Source organism: Erigeron canadensis, chromosome 6 (genome assembly GCF_010389155.1).
Source record: "Erigeron canadensis isolate Cc75 chromosome 6, C_canadensis_v1, whole genome shotgun sequence".
In the NCBI taxonomy this organism is placed as follows: Eukaryota; Viridiplantae; Streptophyta; class Magnoliopsida; order Asterales; family Asteraceae; genus Erigeron; species Erigeron canadensis.
The window spans coordinates 38,145,718-38,170,569 of NC_057766.1; the positions used below are offsets into that span (position 1 = coordinate 38,145,718).

The 24,852-nt window shown below is 33.2% G+C and overlaps 5 protein-coding genes and 1 pseudogene across 5 annotated transcripts; 5 read left to right on the plus strand and 1 right to left on the minus strand.

Moving 5' to 3' along the window:
• Positions 1-4,064: 4,064 nt before the first annotated feature.
• On the plus strand, positions 4,065-6,973 carry LOC122602553 (dnaJ protein homolog). The gene is made up of 7 exons (XM_043775156.1): positions 4,065-4,173; positions 4,247-4,431; positions 5,051-5,216; positions 5,318-5,462; positions 5,546-5,822; positions 5,907-6,105; positions 6,481-6,973. The coding sequence occupies exons 2-7, from the start codon at positions 4,279-4,281 to the stop codon at positions 6,798-6,800; spliced, it is 1,260 nt and encodes a 419-aa protein (XP_043631091.1). The 5' UTR covers positions 4,065-4,173; positions 4,247-4,278; the 3' UTR covers positions 6,801-6,973.
• A 1,313-nt stretch (positions 6,974-8,286) lies between these two features.
• On the plus strand, positions 8,287-9,715 carry LOC122604832 (putative RING-H2 finger protein ATL69). The gene is made up of 2 exons (XM_043777697.1): positions 8,287-8,655; positions 9,473-9,715. Exons 1-2 carry the CDS (start codon positions 8,287-8,289, stop codon positions 9,713-9,715), a joined length of 612 nt encoding a protein of 203 aa, XP_043633632.1.
• Positions 9,716-10,680: 965 nt separating this feature from the next.
• On the plus strand, positions 10,681-11,181 carry LOC122604833 (putative RING-H2 finger protein ATL71). The gene has a single exon (XM_043777698.1). The coding sequence runs from the start codon at positions 10,681-10,683 to the stop codon at positions 11,179-11,181; it is 501 nt and encodes a 166-aa protein (XP_043633633.1).
• Positions 11,182-16,019: 4,838 nt separating this feature from the next.
• On the plus strand, positions 16,020-16,607 carry LOC122604834 (RING-H2 finger protein ATL70-like). The gene has a single exon (XM_043777699.1). The coding sequence runs from the start codon at positions 16,020-16,022 to the stop codon at positions 16,605-16,607; it is 588 nt and encodes a 195-aa protein (XP_043633634.1).
• Positions 16,608-20,280: 3,673 nt separating this feature from the next.
• Positions 20,281-20,865, plus strand: LOC122604835 (annotated as a pseudogene).
• A 518-nt stretch (positions 20,866-21,383) lies between these two features.
• On the minus strand, positions 21,384-24,108 carry LOC122603959 (dnaJ protein homolog). The gene is made up of 7 exons (XM_043776826.1): positions 23,957-24,108; positions 23,687-23,868; positions 23,124-23,286; positions 22,877-23,024; positions 22,359-22,635; positions 22,083-22,281; positions 21,384-21,900 (listed from the first exon to the last, which is right to left on the minus strand). Exons 2-7 carry the CDS (start codon positions 23,837-23,839, stop codon positions 21,575-21,577), a joined length of 1,266 nt encoding a protein of 421 aa, XP_043632761.1. The 5' UTR covers positions 23,840-23,868; positions 23,957-24,108; the 3' UTR covers positions 21,384-21,574.
• Positions 24,109-24,852: the final 744 nt, after the last annotated feature.

The window sequence follows — 24,852 nt, forward strand, 5'->3', positions numbered from 1 at the left end:
TTTGTGCATTTATTGTTTCAATGGATTATAATTAGTAACACATTGTAGATAATATATTTTGATAATTTTAGTTAGTATTGATGGTAACACCACAACTTTGGACACTTATTTTAATGTCGCACCTTAAACTTTGGAAAACTAATTATATATTTTATTTTATTTTGTATATATAAGTGTTGTTGGGCAATAACAAGTTCTGTATATAAAAATGTATACGGGGAATTAAAGTATTTGTTATATGTTACGTTTGCCAAATTGTCAAAGAGTTGTTCATGAGCTGTGCTATGTTTTAAAAAACGAGCAATAGTACCCGCGTATTGCGGCAATGAGATGTTGGGTTGATAGGTTATAAGAAATGATAAGTTATAAAGTGTGATAACCAGATGCCTTAGCCGTACGGGTTCCGTACTCAGATTTAAAAATTCGCCGAAAGTATATTGAATGACATCTCTAATGAAAGAGCATGAAATTTTATGAACACCCATACAAATTTTATAATTTATCGATATATGGGTTTTGAGATAAAAGATTTTGAATAAATTAAAGAAATAACATGATTTATGGAGAAGGGAGAAAAAAATGAGTAGTTGAGATTTGATGAGAGAGGAAAAAAAAGAGTGGTTATGATTTAAGGGTATTATAGGTATATTCAGGTAGAGATGTTTAAATTAGTGAATAAAGAAGGGAGGTAATTTAGGTAATTCAAATCATCTTTTGAGATTTTAAAAAGGGCAAAATGCTTTATAAAATACGAGCAATAGTACATGCGTAATGCGACAGTGAGATGTGGGGGTGATAGGTCATAGGAGGTGATAAGTCATAGAGTGTGATAGACAAATGCCTTAGCCATACGACCTCCGTAATCGGATTTAAAAATTCGTCGAAAGTATATCGAATGACATCTCTAATGAAAGAGCATGAAATTTTAAAAACACCCATACAAATTTTTTAATTTATCGATATACGGTTTTTGAGATAAAAGATTTTGAATAAATTAGAGGAATAAAATGATTTATGGAAGAGAGAGAGAGAAAAAAAAAATGAGTGGTTGAGATTTGAGGAGAAAGAAAAATAAGTGGTTGAGATTTAAGGGTATTATTGGTATATTAGGTAGAGATGTTTAAATTAGACTAAGTGAAGTGGGAAGAAAGGGAGGGAGGGGCGACTTACGCCATATGTCATGTAGTATAAGAAGAGTTGCCCCTTAAAAAAGGTGAAAATGGGTGGATTTTTGAGAGTGGGGCAACTTGTTCCTTGTGGCATGTGGGGTAGAGAAGTGTTGTATGTAAGAAAAGTAAAAATTGGGTGGATTTAGGAGAAGTCGGCGAGGGGGGTTGGTGTTCAGGGCGACTTTGGCTGACTTTGGAGCACAAAGGGACGAGCTGTGGAGGTCTGGCAAAACACAAGTCGGGCAATGGGGGTGGTGTGGGGGGCGACTTTGGGTGACAAGGGGCAAGAGTCAGCAAGAGTCTTTACCACTCTTTTCAGTCTTAGTGAATAAAGAAGAAGGGTAATTTAGGTAGTTCAAATCATTTTTTTAGATTTTTAAAAAGAGCAAAATGTTTTATAAGATAATACTAGATGTAGAACCCGTGTGAAAACACGAGATATGTTTAGAAAATAACCTTAATAAATAACTCTTAAAAGTATAGCGGTAGACTCGTGTGAAAACACGGGTTGACGATCGGAAAATTATACAATGAGTTAGAAAACCGTATAATAAATTACTAAAACCGTATAATAAATTTCTTTTTTTGTTGATGAATAAACAACAAAAAGTGTTATAAAATCGTAGATCTAAATAACAAAATAAATCGATTTAACAAAAAAAAAAACAATAACAAAAACAAAGATTGGAAGGTATTATCTTTTCATCATATTTATCTCTCAAAATCGATAAATGATCCTTCTTCATCATGTTCATCCGCAAGAATCTGATATGTGGAAGCCTGGAAGGAGAGAAAGGAATGGAAGAGTATTAAAAAAGATTGATTTAGTATGATTAATTTTGAAGAGAGACGATGCCTGACATATTTTCAATCTCAAAGTTTATTCAAAAATTAAAAATCCCGCCTATTCTCTCTTTTTACGTTATCCCGCCCATTCTCCTCCTCTCTTATCTTCTCTTTCTTTTCTTCTGTATTGACAGTATATATATTATATTTATATTTATATTTATATTTATTTTGAATCTGATAGTACATACACATATATAATAATCATTTATTCATAGGTTTCTACACACATAAATGTATAATTACAGAAATACCGTATATATACTTTTAAACACATAGTGACATAATGCATTGTGTGTATAATCCCGTGAGATTACCTTAAGCACTTGACAAATCAGCTTTTATAAGATCATCACCTAAGCTCCTTTAGTAGGTAAAGAAGATAGATATAGATAGATATAGATTATAGATAGATATAAATATAGATATAGATAGATTACGAGTACTAGTTTTTGTAAAGTATAAAATTGATTAGAAGAGTGTTTAAAGGTTAAATAAGTACTCGTATTATCTTCAATTCTTGCAAGAATGCAAGTTGCACGAGTAAGACTAAAGAGTGGTGGTATTGGTAACATTATTAGTATGCGGTGTAAAAATTGGCATGCTAAATCACTAATCTTTTACCTTTGGCAATATCTGTTATAGGGCGTTAACAAATAAATTTGGTAATTTGTCGATGGTGAGAGAATTTGACAAATAGTAGAACACATACATCCTTGGCATGTTTGGTAAGTAATGTAACTATCCTCTGATTGTTTTTATATTTTACTAGCACGGTACCCACGCTATGCGCCGGTGGTCGTGACGGCGACGGTGTGATGGTTGGACGACTGTTGGTGGTGGAGCGGCGGTGAGTTGTGTATATAATTGATGTAAAAGGTTAATGGACATATTTTAAATGATAAAGGACTGACAATATAATTTAATCATTAATGTTAAGAGGATAGTGTATATGAAAGTTATTTAAGGGGTGTTAAGTGATTACCAAAAATAAAAAAGGGCTATTCTTTTAATAATATAGTATAAATATATACATATTTTTTTTTATGAGGATCGACAGTGTTGGGGGCATAAGTTACTAGAGTTGACATAACAAGTTACACGAAACTTATTAAAACGCGAACACGTTAAAATAAAACACGAAAACGACGTGTTAACTAGTTGTGTCATTTCTTCCAAACACGAGGACGAAAATTAATGGGTGCATCTATTAAGACATGTCAGGAAAACTATTTACATGTATTTTATATAAGTCTTGAATAATACATAAATACAATCCTTAATGATACAAAAGCTTTTAAAATTCTTAAATAATACAAAATACATAACTATAATCCTTAACATTACAAAAATTTATCAACATTTATCCAAATCTTAAATCAAATCATCAATTCTTAGTAATATATAGGTCTTAACTCTGAATTTATTAAGTTACGAGTGTTAATAGGTTTTAACAGGTTCATACTTTGTTTAGACATTAAATCTATTAAGTTCAAATATGAAACCTACTTAGAACATGTGGTATTATGTTTTAAGACTCAAAGTTATCGGTTGTATAAGTTACATGACGCCTTTTGATTGAGTAATGTTGAGGTAGATATTTGACGTGATAACAACAACATGTTATTTTCCATGAATGTCATTTTTTTTAATAAATTTTGATGCTTTTTGGATTTACAAGATACGTGTGTCATATTCTATCAAGAAAAACAAATTTACCATCTTCAATTTATTAACTTGATATTGTTATCTCATACATGTCAAACAAGATTTTATCATGCAATTACATCTTTTGCAACCCTATAATCACATTCCCATAAGTTTATTTTTGAAGTTATAACACGACTAACAAAGCAAAAGTTAAAATCAAAGGAATTTTAATAAAAGTAAAAAATGAACCATTGATAAGGGGAAAAAAAAACAAAGTATTTTTAAATAAGGGCAAAAATAATCAGATGTAAACACAACAATACAAGTGAAGTGTTCTAGAGGCTTCTTTCCTTTTTCATGATACAAATATGAAAAACAATCTGGACCGTCCATGTAACAGATATATCAACGCCATCTAACCCCAAATTCCAAACCCCCCTTTTATCACTTTCGCCGAAACTCTTCTCCAAGTCTTCCTTTTTCTCCTTCCCGATCTACTTCTTCGCAGGTACCTTACAATTCTATATCTATATCTATATATCTAGCTCGATCTGATTGTTTATATGTTTTTTAATTTCTAGATTTGTAATTGAATAATCGAAGAAGAGAAAGGATGTTTGGACGAAGCGCCCCGAAAAAGAGCGATAATACGAAATACTATGAGATATTAGGTGTTCCGAAAACCGCTGCTCAGGATGATCTTAAAAAGGCTTACCGGAAAGCTGCCATTAAAAACCATCCCGATAAGGGCGGTGATCCTGAAAAGGTTGTTACTTTTTATCCCTAACCCTAATTTTATTTGTTTTTAATTAAATATTTTGTTGAAATTAGTTTTGATGATCTAGTTGAGGATGTGTAAATTAGGTTGAATTGTAAATTAGATTGGATTAAAAAAAATGGATTAAAGTTGCCCCTTTTTGCTATTAGAATTTGATTTTTAGTATTTTGTGTTTATTTTGACCTTGTGTGATTTGTAAATTGATGAGGTGAAGTATGAAGAATTATTTATTACTTGATATGAAAGTAATTGGGGAAAGTTTGATACTTTTGAGAACTGGACACACATTTTAGAATTTGAATTTTGTGTTATGTGTTTATGTGACTTCATAGTGATTTGTAAACCGATTATGCGAGGTTGCCGAATTATTTGTTACTTGATTTTAAAGTAATCGTCGAAAGTTTGATACTTTTGAGAACTGGATACAAATTTTAGCAAAACAAGACAAGTGTGATTCATTTTCATATACTTGTCTCTTATATTTTAATAATAAGGGAGGTTAAATTTTGTAATACATGGCTGTAGTTGTTAATCAAGCATTGAACATATATGTAATTAGTCTGTGAATATAATAAATTTGTATATTTGGTGGATGTTTATATTTTAGTTTAAAGAGATTGCCCAAGCATATGAGGTATTGAGTGACCCGGAGAAGCGTGAGATATATGATCAGTATGGCGAGGATGCATTGAAGGAGGGAATGGGTGGTGGAGGCGGTGGGCATGATCCCTTTGACATTTTTCAGTCTTTCTTTGGAGGAAGTCCCTTTGGTGGTAAGCAATGCTTTAATCAACCTGTTATCATGAATTTGCCTTTACAAGTTCTTGGAATTGTGTATGGTATTGTATTTACTTAAAAACTTTTATACACATAGGTGGTGGTGGTAGCAGCAGGGGAAGAAGGCAACGAAGAGGCGAAGACGTTGTCCATCCTCTTAAAGTTTCTCTTGAGGATCTCTACAATGGGACTTCCAAAAAGCTATCTCTTTCACGTAATGTGCTCTGTTCGAAGTGCAAAGGGTGGGTGTTCGCTTTCTTTTGGTGTTTCATATCTTTATTGATTTTCACTGCTTGCTTTGCTAACTTAAGTCGAAATTTTGCAGAAAGGGTTCAAAGTCAGGTGCTTCCATGACATGTGGTGGTTGTCAAGGTTCTGGAATGAAGGTGTCTATCAGGCATCTTGGACCATCTATGATCCAGCAAATGCAACATCCTTGTAACGAGTGCAAGGGTACTGGAGAAACCATTAACGACAAGGATCGATGCCCAGCGTGTAAGGGTGAGAAGGTGGGGCAGGAAAAGAAGGTGCTTGAAGTCCATGTGGAGAAAGGGATGCAGAATGGGCAGAAGATCACTTTCCCTGGAGAGGCTGATGAAGCTGTAAGATTATATCATTGTTTTTTTTAATCTGTAGTCAATGTTTACGCTTTACAGACTTGTTTGACGTGCTATTGTGTTTTGCAGCCTGACACAGTTACTGGTGATATTGTGTTTGTTCTACAACAAAAAGAGCACCCTAAGTATAAGCGAAAGGGTGATGACATATTTGTTGAGCACACATTGAGCTTGACCGAGGCCCTCTGTGGGTTTCAGTTTATCTTTACTCATTTGGATAATAGACAGCTTCTCATCAAATCTCAACCTGGAGAGGTTGTCAAGCCTGGTAATTTCTCATGCCTCCTTGATCCATATGCTGATGTGTATGTGCAGAATGCTTATTTTATTCTTTGGTCATTCTAATTTGTACATCTCTTTTCTGCATGTCCTTAATGAGGTTTGAACCCACAACCAGTATAGTATCACTCATAGATACTTAATTTCATTGTTGGTTTGTGAGTTTGGAATATTGTGTTATTGGTTTCACCTGACTTGTTTTTGTAATATTGCGGAGTACTAATGACTTGTGATTTAGGTGTCTGGTTTGGGATGACCAACAAAACCGTTGATTGTTGCTTTTATGGCATTGATGTTTGTTCTCTGTTATCTTCGTTGATACTAGTTTTATGCAATTATTGATGGTGGTTCGAACGTTTTGTAGATTCATTCAAAGCAATAAATGATGAAGGAATGCCAATGTACCAGAGGCCGTTTATGAAGGGTAAGTTGTACATCCACTTCACTGTGGAATTCCCGGAATCCTTGACCCCAGAGCAATGCAAGGCATTGGAGGCAGTGCTGCCACCTAAGCCTACAACACAGATCACAGACATGGAACTGGATGAATGCGAGGAGACTACTCTCCACGATGTCAACATTGAAGAGGAGATGAGAAGGAAGCAGCAACAAGCTCAAGAAGCATATGATGAAGATGATGACATGCCTGGTGGAGCACAAAGGGTACAATGTGCACAACAATAATTGAGGCATGGCTATGGGGTTAAGGTTTGCTCGTCTATAGTTGTTCGTAAGACAATAATGTCAGTTGTATTTTTCTTTCTATATACTGCTATCTGTTTTGAATTTTAATATGTATGGATAATCTTTACTGATTTGGGAAACTATCTGGGGATGCTCCATTTTCCTTTCTGCTATTAACTGTGTGTGATTTTCGTCTGTATTTGAAAAGATGATCTCGAAAGTCTTGATTAGTACTTTTTACTTATTTGCTTGTTAGTTCTTCCTGATAGTATGGGTAAATTGCTGTACGTGGATGTGCAAAAGCCACATATCAGCTGGCTCTTCCCTCTTGTTTAGGTCAAGGATTGTAAATAATTTGTGAAGGAATTAGATAAGCTTGTTTGTGGGTTGCCTCTAGGAATGATCATGGGTTAAAAACCGGCCCAGCGGAGTAAAGGTGATCATTTCTTGTTCTTTGTAGCTATGGCTATTCATTTGAGTATGAAGGTAATGAATAGTCAATGAGCAGCCCGAACTGACCCAGAAACTGGATACACAATAAAATTTTTATTCATAAATCCGGTCATGGAAAACTGGTTGGTTTGGGTGGACTTTAGTGTCGTGTCTGCTCTGTTGATAGAACCTCAAGCTAATAGGAAGTTGGAGTCAGCTAAGGTTTGGGGGTCTAATGTGTGCTCTTACAGTTCTTATTCTATTGCCTTCACAGTTTGTCCGCACGCAAGGAATCAGGCTTGACTTTCAAATACTGATATTATTATGCACTCTTTCCACCTAGCATAGTTTGTACTGCTTTATGATTTGTCATAGGTAGGGCATTGACCCCACAAATATAGAAAAGCATGTATCTGTTCATGGTATTATGAAAGACACACCTATATGTTAGCTGCCAACAATGAAGGTATCAGACTACCAGTGCTACTAAATCTTACCGGAAACAAGTAAAAAAAAATAATGTTAATTAAGTTAATCTCTGTTATATATAAAAAAGCAGCAAAAACGACTTGCTGGAAAATTGGAATTATAAATCCCAACATCATTTCGATGAGACAGTTTTTAAAACAAAGCGACTGCCCCAAGTAGAAAGATACACCACTAAAGGTGAGCAATCCGGTTGCCCAGACGGCCGAGGCTGGTCGGGAACTGAAGGTGTGTGAGAGTGAACGCTACTTACTTTATAAAGATATACTATTTTTTGTACTGGTATGAATGAAAAAGGGTGATGCTATGTGACCAAAAAGTTTTGTTATTTCTCAACCAATCATATAATATGCTCTTACCATTTTCAATTGTGGTAAATTACGTAGCTAAGTAGTATATATATATATATATATATTTTTTAAAATAAACTAATATGTAACATTGTTGTTATTATGTTATCTTAAATAACACACCATTCCATTCCATTCCATTTCAACTCTTTAACTCTTAAATTATACTAAATATATCTGAGTTGACATTCTAATCCTCCAAACACACGCAATTAACTATGATCAATGGCACAGTGGAAACCGATGAACCGTCCTACAAATCTGAATATCTCTGTGCCAGCCTTTGTTACGGACTTGAATTATACTCTGCGATGCTTTTCTTATTATTCACCATTTCTTATACTTTATACATGTGCAACAGGATGCGCTCTACATCAGCCACCATCTCAGATGTTGAAGATGTAAACGGTCATTATGTAAGTTTCCCTCAAGGTCTTGAAGATGTTGTCATCTCAACTTTTCCAACTTTTACTTATAAGGACCGAGATACCAATAATAATTGTGACTCCAGTTGTTCTATTTGTTTGGCGGATTATGAAGCTGCTGATGTTATACGGTTGTTGACCGAATGTGGACACTTGTTTCATGTAAGCTGTATAGATACATGGCTGAAGGTTCATCCTACTTGTCCTGTGTGTCGAAACTCTTTTGACTCCATACTTTAATACTACTATGTAACGAATTTTATGTTATTCATACTTGTAAGTTGATCTCAAGGCCTGAGGGCAAACTTATAAGTTGATCTCATTTCTGTTGTATCGAGTGACAAACTTATTGGTCATCATATAAGTTTGCCCTCAACCCTTTATGCCTGCTTTAATGTTATACATGATCCTTAATGCAATTTGCAGTGGCGGCTTAAAGTTTTTGGACGCCTAGTTCATAAGCATATAAGTTAAAGTAAACAAAAAAAGTTACCTCGGCTTATGTTATGGAACTACGTACTATTAATGAAAAGATGCAAATGTAGATTAAAAAATCAGTAAAAGTGTTACTGCAATGCAAATTATATAACGGTACTTCGTCAAAATTCAAACATTAAGTCTATTATACAAATTGAGGTCCTACATTTTTGGGGGCCAAAAGCGATCGCCTAGTCCCATAGTACTTTTGAGCCACCTATGCAATCTGGATTGTTTGGAATGACAGAAATGAGGCTATCTTCAACAGCTTCAAAGCAAATCCAGAAAAGCTCTTTGATGACATCATTTAGATGGAGTATTTATCATTAGAAGCAAGAAATGTCGTCCATCATGGTTTGAATGGATTGTAAACCCAAAAATCTATAACCAATTTACCTTGTAACATAGTTTTTCTGTCATCTTACTAGTTTGTTAATGAATATGCTGTTAAAAACATATATACTCAGTGTTGTATTAATTGGTAAAGACATTTGAATTCTAGAGTGGAGGAACTAAATACATCGAATGTAAGTCATCAAAAATAAAATCAAATAATTGGAACCTTAAACCAAATGTCAATACTTGTACACCCACTTCATTATGGAATTCCCGAATCTTTGTCCTTAAGAGAAGTGTTAGGCGTTGGAGGCCGAGAGCGCCTAAACCTTCAACGCAGACGATCGACATGGAGCTTGACGAATGCGAGGTGAAAACTCTGCATAATACAAGCTCAAGAAGCATATGATGAAGGTGATGACATGCTAGCCACAAAGTGTTAATTAAAAACTTAATTTGTCTCTAAGGGTGAAAATAACTAGCTAGCTAGATCGAGGTCCTAAGATTGAATCCTAGGATCGAGCAGACAAGTATATACCCCTTGTGGCCACGAAGGTTCACTCGCAACCATTTTGCCTTCGGGCTACCCGCAAAGGGAGTGATTGTTCTGAGATTATTTGACAATGTGCACGACAATAGTTTATTATGGTCCCTACAGTATCGATCTCCTCACAAAGGAAAGTCAATTATAGATTTAAAGTCATATTTATTTGATTTCAATTACAGTTTCTTGTACGTATATGGAAATATGTTGTACCAACCTTAATTGTTGCTTTTGTACACGGTCCTTTCCATGTTGTAATCGGCCATATATAGCTCCTAAAATTATGTAAACAACTTTTAACCGTACACAATAATTGTCACCAGTTATATTTCATCATGACAAAATTATGAATTCGTTTTCGATTGCACAATTTGTTGGTAAATTACTCTTCTTTAATTAAAAAAGAAGAAGAAGGAAAACAGATAATTAAATACATGGTCAAGCAACGTGTAACTATGATCATCATGTCAACTAAATGATATAACCATGTTGGAATAAAAGTTGTTCGATAATAATATGAAAGTAGCTAGCTAAATACAGATTAGTCGACCTTAATAAATTGCCATTTGCCAAGTTGCCATCATAGTATAACGAAGACCTCTAAATATAATAGAAATATATTCATAATAAGATTAGTTCTAAAACAATGTATATATAATACACCTTAAACCTCCCTAGCTAGGCTATGATATAAATACAAAGATATTTAAAGCAGCAAATTAGAAGTCCATTTATGAGACCTGGTTCGCACATTAATTTCCACATTCTCATATACGCAAAACCAAATATATATTTTCAATTCACCACACGCAAGATCGATGAACACCACAATGGACACAGGGGAACCATCTTATAGGGATGGAACCATTCCATACGGCCTTGGATTATTCTTAATCCTTTTATTCTTACTAATCGCCCTTTGCTATAGTTCCTATATCTATAAACGTCGAACACCACAGCCAGCTGGCCACATTTCTTTTATTACGACCATCAACAACTACCATACCGACAACAACCATCACCACTCTATAAGAATCCCTGATCAAACAGGCAGTGATGACGACGACGTCCTTATTGGAATGCTTCAAACGTATGTTTACTCTGAATTATTAATAATGAAGCAGCTTCATAGGCGAGACGCTTCAAGCTGCTGCTCCGGTTGCACTATATGTTTGGCGGATTATGAACCTGCAGATGTTATACATTTGTTGCCAGAATGTGGGCACTTTTTTCACGCCAAGTGTATAGATACATGGTTGAAAGTTCATCCTACTTGTCCGGTGTGCCGGAAATCCCCTTTGCCTATATTAACTACGAGTATTAATGAGTAATTAACAACCAACATTTGTATAGCGCAGAGATTTTTTTTCCATTTTTTATGTAGCCAAAATATTCCACTTCTATCTATATCTATATTATATTATAAAGCAGATTTCTCTTGAATTTTCAACATTAAACTTGAAATTTTCAATATTGATTTTAAGTACTTCCCAAAATGCTCCTCCTATCTATTATATATTTACCTAAAATAACTATAATACCTTTTCTCTCTTCTCAAATCTCAACCAATCATCTTTTTTCTCTCTCCTCCATAAATCATTTATTCCTCCAATTCATTCAAAATCTTTTATCTCAAAAACCGTACATCGATAAATTATAAAAATTGTATGGATGTTCTTAAAATTTCATGCTCTTTCATTAGAGATGTCATTCGATATACTTTCGACAAATTTTTAAATCCGAGGGCGGAGCCCGTACGGCTAAGACATTTGACTATCATACTCTATGACATATCAACTCCTATAACCTATCATATTCTATGACCTAGTTATCACCACCACTATCTCACCGCCGTAACGCGCGAGTACTTGCTCTGGTAATATCTAATAGGCAACTGGTACCACACGCAAGTCAATGTTTTTTTTTTAACATTAAGTTAATATATGACATCAGATAAACCTCACCCGAGTACAAATTTGTTTCTTTCTTACTATTATATACGAGTAATTGTTTGTATTTGTATTGCCTTTTTAAATAATGCCTTCCGTAGAAATAGAGAAAACATGATAGATGTTCGTTTATTCTCTTCAAGTTACAAGTATTACTAGATTCTATTTGAAATGGATGTAGAAATGTAGATAAGCCATGGACTATGCTGTACACAAGAATATTAAATTAAGGGGGTGTTCTTGTATTGCCATTACAAAACAAGAACTGCGTTTTCAAAAGAGATTATACTTTTTAAAATTGCGTTTTGAAAAAACATGTAGGTACATGCTTATCTAAAACTACGTTTTCATACACTTTTTCATACAAACATTTTTTAAAATTATTTGCTTTTAGTAAATGCAATAATTTAAATAATCACTTTATAACACAATCTCAAACTCCCTCTAAGTAAAATTTTAAATTTTAAATAGATGATATTAACATAATTTTATATATGTGAATAATGATTATATTTGTATTTATTACTACATAAAAAATTCAATCGATATTAGATGAAATTTTAAATAGATAGATATCGACACTGCCAACTTTACATCAATTATAATTATTACATCAACCTACATCACTTTTCACTATTGCCGCCACCCATCGTCGCCACCACCAAAGTGTTGTCGCTGTCGCCACCGTTGCAACCGGGCACGTACTTATATAAAGTTTAATGATTACAGCCCTCTTTACTTATCATATCGATCAACTCAATATAAAATTTTAAGTTCTCGTGTTTGTTGTGATTTGATTTGGTGGAATTGTGGAAAACCACGACTTAACACGCCGGATTCCATTTTTCTAATCCCATGGACTAAAGCATATATCAATTAACTAAACAGAAATGACTACTTAATCTGAATTTAGTCTATTTGTATCATTTTAGTTTAGACTATTCCCGATATCTTAAAATATAAATTTAAAATAATACTTCATGATATGTAACAATGTTCTTTATTTATCTATACTGCCTTCCCACCATTATCATCGCACCATTATCATCACATTATACGGATACTATGCTAATACTTTTATAAATAAATGTTTGACATATATGTTAACCACATCTTTGAATATCGATCTCTTCAATATTAACGCTACTGGTCTCTTCAATGGGTAATAATAATCCATTAAAACATTTAAGTTACATTTATTTAATTTTATCTATAATCCCTTATAAAGCATATTGACCTCTCTTATTTTAGGAAATTCATCACTTTTTTATACCCAAAATACCATTATTTCTTAATCATAATTTCCTGATGCACCTAATCTATACTTCTATACTATTTAACAAATAAAACAACTCTCTCTTTAAAATTTATGGAGGAATGATCTAAAATACCATTAATGATTAAATTACAATATCATTCATTTATCCAAAATATCTCCATTAACCTTTTATATCAATTATCATTATATCAGTTATTTACACCATTCGACGCCGCCTCCACCACTAACAGTCCCCCCACCACCATACCGTTTGCGCCACAACCACCATACTATTGCCGCCACAACCACCGTCGCATTGTGCGAGTACCGTGCTAGTTTAGATATAGTTGCTTAATGAGTAACACTGAAAATGTCCAAATTTAACTTAAACTAGTATTTTAATTTCAGGCACTATCCCGAAAGAGATAACGATGCGTATAACGTATATCATGTGTATAAGGGTGGTGATACAAATATAAGGATAAACGTACGTTGATTTAACCTAATGGAATTGTGGTGGTGGTGTTGGTAGAATGGAAAATTGAATGCAATACAAAATGCATTGAAAAATTGAAGGAGTAAAAAGATAGAAAAAATAATTTGTGGTAAATTACCAAAGTTAGTGGTCAAATTTAGAAAGGGATTATTACATGTGAATGTAAATGTCTATGTTATATAAGGATTTCGTAAAATGTTTATGTAATATAAGGAACTTTCAAATCCTGATTATTGGATGTATCCAGATATATGTGGCAACCAAATAAGTTGTCACGTGTAAGTTTTTGATTGGTGAGATACATCTAGTAATCAGAATTTGAAAGTTCATTATATGACATAGACATTTTACAAGATATTTACATAACACAGACATTTAGTCATAGTTAGTTACATCTGCAGATAATAATTCCCTTTAAAAAACCAAAAGTTTGAACCATAATATTGTAATTAAGAGCCTAATTCTAAATAAAATGAAAGTTAGTGACAAGAAAAAAAAAAAAAACCTTTTGTGTTAAAAATAGAAAAATAAAAAAAGTTGTGGCAAATATTTTTTTTTTTTTAAAAAGTCACTGAAGTTAAGACTACCTTAATTGTTATATATATAATTTCTACTTATTTTTTGTATGTATTTTAAAGCTTTAAAATGTTCGATCCTAAGGAAAACAAACAAAGAGATTTGTAACATGACCATATCACCGCCGTATTACGCACTTTTTATATCTTCTAAAATATGTTTACTATACCACCTTTACATCGGTTACAATTACATCAATCTACAACACTCCCACCACCAATAATCGCCGTCATTACCACCCGCACAAACACCACCATATCATCGTCGCGACCACCACCACCAGATTGTACGAGTATCGTGCTAGCGTGACAAAATATTAAGACAATAAATCTTTTGAAAAATTCGCGATTAGATATATCGTTGTTATTTAAAGAATTATCCCCTAGCCTGTAGTTTATTTCAGATAAATTACAAATTATATACGCTATAATTCAGAGACGGAGCTAGAAATTTTTTGACGAGAGGACAATTTTAAAAGTTGTTTATCATATTTATAAGAGTCATATCCAAACATGTGAAAAAATTGGGGCTTAGCTCGAGAATAAAAAATTGACTCTAAAAAAAAAACTTGTTCCTCACATTAGATGTAACACTCATAGTTTCACAAACAACTACATTATAAGTGTACTACACATTTATATATTCAAACAAAGAAAGCTTCTTATTAACCTTTTTTTTATTCTTTTTTTTGGGAACGGTGAATTTCAACTTTGGGGGTCTAGACTATGTTGTTTTAACCGGGCCCACCCGCTAGAGCACCTCATACGCCAGACCTCAACCCAATGGGAGGAAAACTCCCTATTAATCTGCCCGAAGGCAAGACAATTTATAGAGGTAAACTCTGCCCCCTCAAAAACTAAAGGTTTTTGTTGATCTTACTCAATCAATTTTTCGATGACTCATTGATCAATGACTTACAAAGAATAAGTTTATGATAACGAATATAATATTTGTATAGATTTCATATTTATCTTTTAGATAAAAAATACAAATATTTTATTTAAATTTTAAAAAATTACATAGTACCAAAATTAGAGCGGCGGAAGCTGACCAACTGCCCTATAATAACTCCGTCCCTTGTAGTTCGTAAATGGACCACAGAATTACAAAAGAATTGACTTTATGGCCAACTAGCCATTGACTTCAACAGCCAATGGAAACTTTAAACAAACGTATGACCTTCTGACACTTCTATTCCGGACCACAAACATATATAAAATTAAATATTTATATAGATACTCTATATATAATCAGATTAATTTGGGTCAAAACTAGAAAAATACAATCAATATTTATGAAGGAACAGGTTTTAGAGACAAACAATTAATCAAAGTCTAGTTTTTCATAAAAGGCGTAAAATAACCACGAATGACAAATATAACATAGGTTGTTTTAATCGGACAAAGAGATGGAGAGCCAAAAAGCTAGACGGAAACTTTAATTATGAGCCAGAGATCGGAAGGAAAACTCACGCAATCCGATCGATCATGAATAAAAATTAGATACGTATTTCTTATAACTGAAATATTTGGTAGTTAATATACTACTATTTCAAGATGTTAGCTTTTATAATTTTTATATTTTGGGATATCTGTATTTATCAATTTATCAAAATTATGATTTACGGAGTAATATATACTGGCGTATGAGGCAGGCAAGACACTCGCGGCTTATATACATTTTGTCGTAGTCGTAATCAAATCTATGATTTCAACTATTGGTAACAAAGAAGTTCTAAAAATAAAAAATGATTAAACCTTAATTAAACTAATGGTAAGTGACGTTATCTTGGCAATTGGCAACCCCACTCCCCTATAAACCACCACACACTTAAGTAGTTGACAACTCCATTTCCTCCTAACACACACATACATACTTTACACTTAAAGTATGAACGGCACTATACACGCGGAGGAACCATCTTACGCGACCGACGGCAACGGAAACAACAAAGGAGGTGTTGCCTACGACGTCGGATTTTCCTTTGTTGTCATCCTTTTCATAACCATCCTCATTTACGCTTCTTATATGTGCAAACAACGAAGCAGCAACTCATCGCGATCAGCACCACATCAACTGCACACTAGTACCAACTACGACGACTCAGATGATTCCCAGTGTATGAGATGTTCCAGTGGTCTTGACGACGAGGTTTTATCAACTTTCCCTACGTTTCTTTATTCCGAGACCAAGAAGAAGAAGCCTGATGATCATCATAATATAGTTGACGACGACATCAATGAAACATCCAAGAGTACTACTACTAGTATAGCCATTGATTATGGTTCGGGTTGTTCTATCTGTTTGGCGGATTATAAACCAATGGAGGTCCTCAAGTTGTTGCCCGAATGCGGGCACTTGTTTCATGTGAAATGTATAGATACATGGTTAAAGGTTCAATCTACTTGCCCCGTGTGTCGGAACTCCCCATTGTCGACTTCAACCGACTTGACTTTAACTCAACATCATGATGAGTGAATAAAATCGCTTAATTAGATTACGCACACATCTTAATTCGATCGATCCCTTTGTATGTATTTCTCTTATTAAAATGTTGCACTTAATTAGAAATTGATACAAATGTAGTGAACCGATTACGTTCATTTATTTTGTTTTTCTTTTCCTTTTTCTTAATTATTATTTAGTAAAGTTACGTCTGTTTAAATATGAAATTAATTAAACCGATTACGATTCCACACTCTTATACTAGTGTACAACTTGCGCCGATGTTCTCAAAACCTTATTTGCTTCTTTTTTGTCGACATATATAATATTCCTAGCAAGTACTATTTAATTGTAAAACCAAATAGTTGACTATTCGTTTTGTTCAAGTTGTATTTTATATTTGGATTTAATTTTATTCGTTTTCCTTTTACAGAATAGATTTTTTTTTTCTTTTAGTTTGAAGTAGAAACTATATATAATTCAACTCATATATATATGTAAATGTTGAAGTGACGATGTCTTTTTGTATGTCGGGATACTTTATAAGGTTAATATATAGGTTATATTGATTGATTGTCTTTGTTCTTAATTTGGTAGTCATCAAAATTGTTGTTAGTTGCATGCCTTTCAAAATGTGATAAATACTCATACTCGTATTACCTAATTTAGAACTAGTTCTATGTAATTTGTTATTATTGTTTGTTGACAAAGACTGTTTCTTTAATTTATAAGAACACGAAATGTAATAGAATTAAAAATATGTGGATCGAATATTATATATCAGTGTTTTATGGTGTTTGAAAATGACGTGGATTTATAAATTGCCAAATGTCCTACATATATTAATTAGTTTAACTAATATATGGTGTTATCAGATATCAGATATTATATATATATATATATATATGGCTACCATAGCTAAGGGAAAAAAATAGTTTTATCTTTTGATCTTGACCATTTAAATTAATACACAAAACAATCTTAACCATTGAAAATATAAGTCAATTTTGATTATTTAGATTTGGTAACTCATTTATGTTATCTATTATACAATTTATTAATCATATTAAAATTCAGTGCAATCTATTCTATTATTTAAAATAAAAAAATAAATTACTATTAGCACGAAACTTTAAATTCAATATTTCAGTGAGTTGGCATGACAAATATGGGAATTTAGCACTTTTTGTGATCAAATGTTATTTTAAGAAATATTTAAGGGAAAAGAATTCCTACATTGAGCAATATGAAATGTAACAAAGTTAAAGATTTTGATATACAAATTTGTTTCTTTTTTTTTTTTTTTACAATTTCATGCATATATATATTATCTCTCATTTTTATGATATAATTATATAATTACTACTATAGTAAAGAGAAAAAATAAATTAAACTCAAATATTAATCTAGCATTGATAAATAGGAAAAATTAATCCTGACCCTTAAAATTAAAAGTAAAATAAAAAAAGTCACACTTTAACTAAAAAAAGTTATATATATTTTTTGTATTGAACATCACAGATTAAATAGGCAATACACAATAACTTGCCATTTAAATCGGTAATTAGTAATGTAATCTATAATTTCATTTATTTAGTTCGCAGGTCTAAATTTATAGTTCGTAAATCATATCATATTTCATATATAACCTTTTTCACGCGTGTTTTCATAAATTGTAATAACAATGAAAATATACATAAAATTTCGTCACAATACACCATTCAATTCAATTAATACATATATAATTCAATTCAATTAGTACGAGAATGGTACCTGTGACTTGCGGCAATGGTGGAGGTGACGGCAGTGGTGGTGATTTAATGGCGGCGACGGTAGTGGCGATGACAGGTGGTGGTGGTTGCGTCGAGCGGTGGTGGCGGTGGCGATTGGTGGTGGCGCCGGTGAGTAATGGAAGTTATTGATGTAATGTGCTATGATGTATGGTATATCATGCATTAAAATGTGTACATTTTTGAAACTTCAAATCAATGTTGAAATTTAAGTTCAAAAGTAATTTGCTTTATTATATAATATAGATGTTTATTTAAAAAAGTATCTAACTCTCTTTTTCACATATTGCTTTATAATATAATATAGATTATTATTTTTAATTATATACTAATCATGTACTTGTGTTATAAAAAATTGTTTATGATGGTATCCTATTGATCAAACGGAAGAACATGAATAAAGTGAAACTCAAGAGCATTTTAAAAAACATCACAATTTTCAAAAGCATAGTACTCTTTTACTTTACATTCTTAAAGGTTTGAATCTTCGAATTGCCCATTTACGGAGTTTTGATGTGTTAACATCTTATTTTGTTATATTTTAATGTTTTTGTTTATTTATTGTGTACATCGTCTTATATCTTTATACTATGAACCACTTTTTGTACCATCAATATATATTTGAAAATTTAGAACTTTTTTTTTTCAAGGAATCTTATGTTTGGGTTTTTAACATTTTTTGTTATGTGTTATTGATAAAAGTTTGATATTTGCACTTTTGTTATTGTTTATAATAAAGTTCAACATGTTTCGTCTACTCTTAACTATATATATATTGTTTCTAACCCGGTCAACGACCGGGTATAAATCTAGTTCATTGTGATTTACTTGAAAACAGTAGAAAGCTATGTGGTGACCAGAGATCAAATATTACCCACATGTTTGAAAAATTGTACACAAAAATCAAAGAGAGTTAAAAAAAGAAAAAAAAAACCCTTTCCGTCTTGGTCTCAAGGTCAACTCTAACCTCTACCATATATTTAAATCGAACTATTCTTTTCCTAGTTAAATTGACCCTGTATTTTTTTTTAGTTAACCATAAGATTGGTTCTTGTTGTTTGTCTATTTTAACAAAGAGGTCCCTTCTATATATGTTGTGTAAAAGACGATATTATCTCTGTACGTGATGGTCTGACCACATGCAGACTTGACGACAATCATTAACCGTACGTTATTCTATTAATAATAGACCAATTTTGCAAAAACAATCTCATATTAGAAACCCTAATTGCAACGATATTTGAAAAAAGGTTTTCATTGCTAAAATAAACAAACCACAATAACCACTCTTGCAAAGTGAAATTGTAAAATTACCCCATGACAAGTCACATGGAAGGGCTTACATACTATTAAGGGGATAACTTATATGATGTAAACATCATATAGTTAAATGATGTTTCCTGACAAACCTTAAACTCTAGGGAGCTGTTTAAAATATGTGAAAATTGGTGCGAGTGTAGTGCAATGATGTTAACATTATATAACATATTACCTATTATTAAAGGGGTGTTTGAAATTGCGTTTGTTAAATAGAGTTTGTGTTTCAAAACTATTTTGTGAAAAAGTATGTCACAACCTGTTTTTTCGAAACTACGTTTTTTCTATAAAAACGCAAATAGTCAATTTCTTTCCCAAACACATTTTTCATCATTTGAATGTGTTATGCAAACGCAATAATCAGATATTCATTTCAAACACAATCCCAAAACCTTGATTTTATAGTAAAAATAGTAAGTGAATTAAAATTTTATTTTAATCTATAATAGGAGGAATTTACGTAATACTGTATGTGTTTTTTTTTTTTAATCTCAAGGTATTTCGTTATGTACAATAACCGCTATTTTCAAGTTTGCCTTCTCATAACCGCATGCATACATAAATGCATACACCGTCTTCTTCCCTTTATCTTGTGAATGATGGTTAAGTGGTTTTCCAAAGTAGCATTATTAGCATTAGCACTAATGGTCGTCGCAGCGACAGCCGGTAGTGGTGTGAAACACAATGTGGGAGACTCTATTTGGTCAATCCCTCCGACCAAAAACTTCTATGATAAGTGGTCCTCTTCTCGGACTTTCCATGTTAGCGACTCTCTTTGTATGTTATGTACTTCTATTACTAGTAATTAATCCTTCAAATTGTTTTTACTCTGATTAATTTAATTTCTTAATGACAAATGCTTATGTAATACGTGATTGTCCCTAACTTTTGATGAGACTCCAAATTAGCCATATTGGGTTTCGCTATATTTAATTTGATTCCTTTTAAAATGTTGCAGATTTCGAGTTTGAATCAACAAGGTACAATGTGATGGAAGTATCATGGAAGGAGTATTCTCGATGTGAGAAGGACATTCTAATACCTTGGAAAAGATACAATGAAGGGCCGGCGTTGGTTCCTTTAGAGAAAGAAGGCGAGGTTTACTACATATATGTAATTGGTTAAACTACTGTTCCTTAGGGATGAAATTTACAGTATTGGTCAACCGTAGAAGCACCACTTAATTTCATTCTAAGACATTGTCACAGTCCTTGTCATATCAGGTTTTTAATGCTATTTAATACGTTTATGACTGTCAATTTTCGTACTTCATAGTTCATAGCATCATATTTGCAGGCCGCCAATATATAGTGTAATAAAGTATATTATATACATGATTAAGGAGGCATAAAAGATAGGTAATGTATTGTCGTTTCATGCTTCACCGTACCACATTGTAATACCTACACGAAGGTTTTTAAGTTGTTGGGAATAAGAAAGGGGACATGTTGATCAAAACATGGTTTAGTTTTGAAGGTACTCGGTTGTTTGATCACAGACTAATTAAACAGTGTCATTTGGGATGAAATCAGTATAACTGATCCATATAAACATTATATTTGTATGTCTTCTCCGAGTCTTCTTTTTTGGCATATACACAAATGCTTATTCAAATGTGGCCATAAAACGGAAGTAGAGACAGCTGATACGTGGCTTTTCCACATGCAAGAAAATTCGCCTTGAAACCAATAACAAGAACTACTAAGAAAAGAAGGATGTTGCATAACAGGCAAAAAAGGCTTTCTAGAACAAATGACTAGAATACTCCATACATATTAAAGGTTCCCAAGACAAATAGCAATATAACAATAAAAGAAAATTACACTAAGACATTATTGCCTTACAAAACACACCTATAAACCAGCAACCTTAACCCAAAAAGCCTTCCAATTATCATTGCTGTGCACATTGTACCCTTTGTGCTCCCCCAGGCATCTCATCATCTTCATCATATGCTTCTTGAGATCGTTGTTGATGCTGCTTCCTTCTCATCTCTTCTTCAATGTTGACATCATGGAGAGTAGTCTCCTCACATTCATCGAGCTCCATGTCGGTCATTTGCATCAAAGGCTTTGGTGGCAGCACCGTCTCCAGCATCTTGCATTGCTCTGGGGACAAAGATTCAGGGAATTCCACAGTGAAGTGGATGTACAGCTTACCCTTCATAAATGGCCTTTGATACATCGGCATGCCTTCGTCATTTATTGCCTTGAAAGAATCTAAACAACAAGAAACGGAGAACGATCGAAACCACGAAAACAAAGTCAACAAAACCATGAAAGCAATTGTAAATCTACAAACGGCCATGAGTCAAACTCCAGCTTTTAGACAGATCATGATTCATTAGTACTTGGTTATTCTGAAGTAGCATAAATTTCTGGATTAAAAAGTAAAAACTTACCAGCCTTAACAACCTCTCCAGGCTGAGATTTGATAAGAAGTTGTCTGTTATCCAAATGTGTCAAGATGAACTGAAACCCGCAAAGGGCCTCAGTCAAGCTCAATGTGTGCTCAAAGAATAAGTCATCCCCCTTTCGCTTGAACTTAGGGTGCTCTTTTTGTTGCAAAACAAATACAATATCGCCAGTAACTGTGTCAGGCTGCAAGACACAAACCAAGTCAGAAACTACATCTGCAATTGCATACCAACAGGAAAACAAAAATATAATAAGCTTACAGCTTCATCGGCCTCTCCAGGGAAGGTAATTTTCTGTCCATTCTGCATGCCCTTCTCCACATGGACTTCAATAAGCTTCTTCTCTGGTGTCACTTTCTCACCCTTGCAAGTCGGGCATCGATCCTTATCACTGATGGCTTCTCCAGTACCCTTGCAGTCGTTACAAGGATGTTGCATTTGCTGGATCATAGATGGGCCAAGATGCCTGATAGACACCTTCATTCCAGAACCTTGACAACTACCACATGTCATGGAAGCACCTGACTTTGAACCCTTTCTGTAAAAGTGAGACTCAAGTTAGTACATATATAATATATAGGAAAATGATAATGACAGCCCTAAGGGTTGTCATTAACAGCTTATTACATGCATAAAAAATAGTACTTTATATATCAATAACCGCCCCCTGAGACAAAGTACAAATTTTAATGCATCAAATTAACTATCATTAACAAAACTCTAATATATAAGCAGCAGAAATTAAATATGTAGTAATACTGAAGAAAACGTGCACCCACCCCTTGCACTTAATACAGAGTTTATTGCGTGAAAGAGAGAGCTTTTTGGAGGTTCCATTATAGAGATCCTCAAGAGACACTTTAAGAGGATGGACCACGTCTTCGCCTTTTCGTTGCCTTCGTCCTCTGCTGCTAGTATTACTAGGACCTGATGATTACAAAACAGTCCATATAAATACAACACTATACACAATCCCAGCAACTTCTGAAGGCGAAAATTAGATAAAAGGGTTAAAACAGAGGTTACCAAAAGGACTGTTGCCAAAGAAAGACTGGAAGATGTCAAAGGGGTCATGACCACCAGGTCCAGAACCCATTCCTTCCTTCAAGGCGTCCTCACCATGCTGATCATATATCTCACGCTTCTCTGGGTCGCTCAGTACCTCATATGCTTGCGCTACCTCCTTAAACTATACATAGTTCCAAATTTATGAATATATATATAAAGACCATGAAATGTCTTATAAATTAGGGGAGAGCGCAAACATGCTATATTTGATCTAAAACTACCTAACCTTAAAACATAATATACATACATATATGTATATACACACACACACAGAGATGTATAAATTGTGTACATAGGTGAGCAACTTTTCTAAACAATAGAACCACCACTCTTATCAACATCATCCTCAGAAGCTATTTGTAATTTTTTATATATCATAATTCTATAAACACGCTAAAGATTCAACAATTATCATTCATTCAATCAGGAGGCATCAATTATATCAAAATATACAATCTAAATAAAATCATATAATGATTATTATTAGAAAGAAAAAAAGTTCTAGCAAGAATAGGAAATACCTTTTCAGGATCACCGCCCTTATCGGGGTGGTTTTTAATGGCGGCTTTCCGGTAAGCCTTTTTGAGATCATCTTGTGAAGCGGTTTTCGGAACACCTAATATCTCATAGTATCTCGTATTATTGCTCTTTTTTGGGGCACCTCTTCCAAACATCTTTAGGTTATTATTCAAAAATCACTAATCTGGAAATTATAATAAACATAAATAAAAAATCAGATCGAATCACATTATTCATATAAGATTGTTATATGGAGTGGAAGGGAATTGTACCAGAAACGAAGAAGAAAAATCGAAATCGGAAGGAAGTCGTGTGCTCGCGATAAAAAAAGGGTTTTGCCAATCGAAATATGATTTGGAGCTCTCCGAAGTTTGTTTGTTCGTAATTTCGTATATATGGGCGTTCCAAATTGGTGGGTTTTACCTTAACGGAGGTAGAGTTTCTATATAATAAAACTTAAAAGGAAGGATCTAGAATGCTCCAGTGTACTCCTAAGCTTTCCTTTTTCAATCCCAACCTTCGTATTCCACAAACTTCAAAATTGGACTATAGAGTATTCACATTTGTACAATTTTTAACAATGTAATTTTATGTTTGTATATAAATTTATAATAAAATTTGTAAACCAACGATAGTTTTTAAATAAATAAAATAATTTTAGAAGGATAATAGTTTTATTTAAAAAGCATTAAATTTATTATAAAAATAAATATCTTGATAAATAATAAGTGTGATTTACACGAATGGTACCTATGGTTTGTATAATATTACATGTTTCATGCCTCATGTGCAAGGCACATTGGCTACTTAACGATACAACTAACGACCATCAACTTGAGGTACCTTCCGAGTGCGAAATTGTAAAACATGGGTATGATGGACGTAATTTAAATCTAACAGGTATGAAAATAGTAATTTCGACCAAACCATAGGTACCATTTCAGTAATTTACTCTAAAAATTATAAACACTATTTAAGTGATTACTGAAAAATGTTATTTATGCTACATGCAACCGGACCTGGTTATACCCTTTAGCCGCGAGAAGAAACCGGTAAACAAAGTCGTGATCATATCGAAAGGTAGTTTGCGGGGCTTATATTTTGATTTACAAGTGTTCACGGCAAAAATTTGTGCCATAAAGCAATTTATAAAATTATCATTACCAAT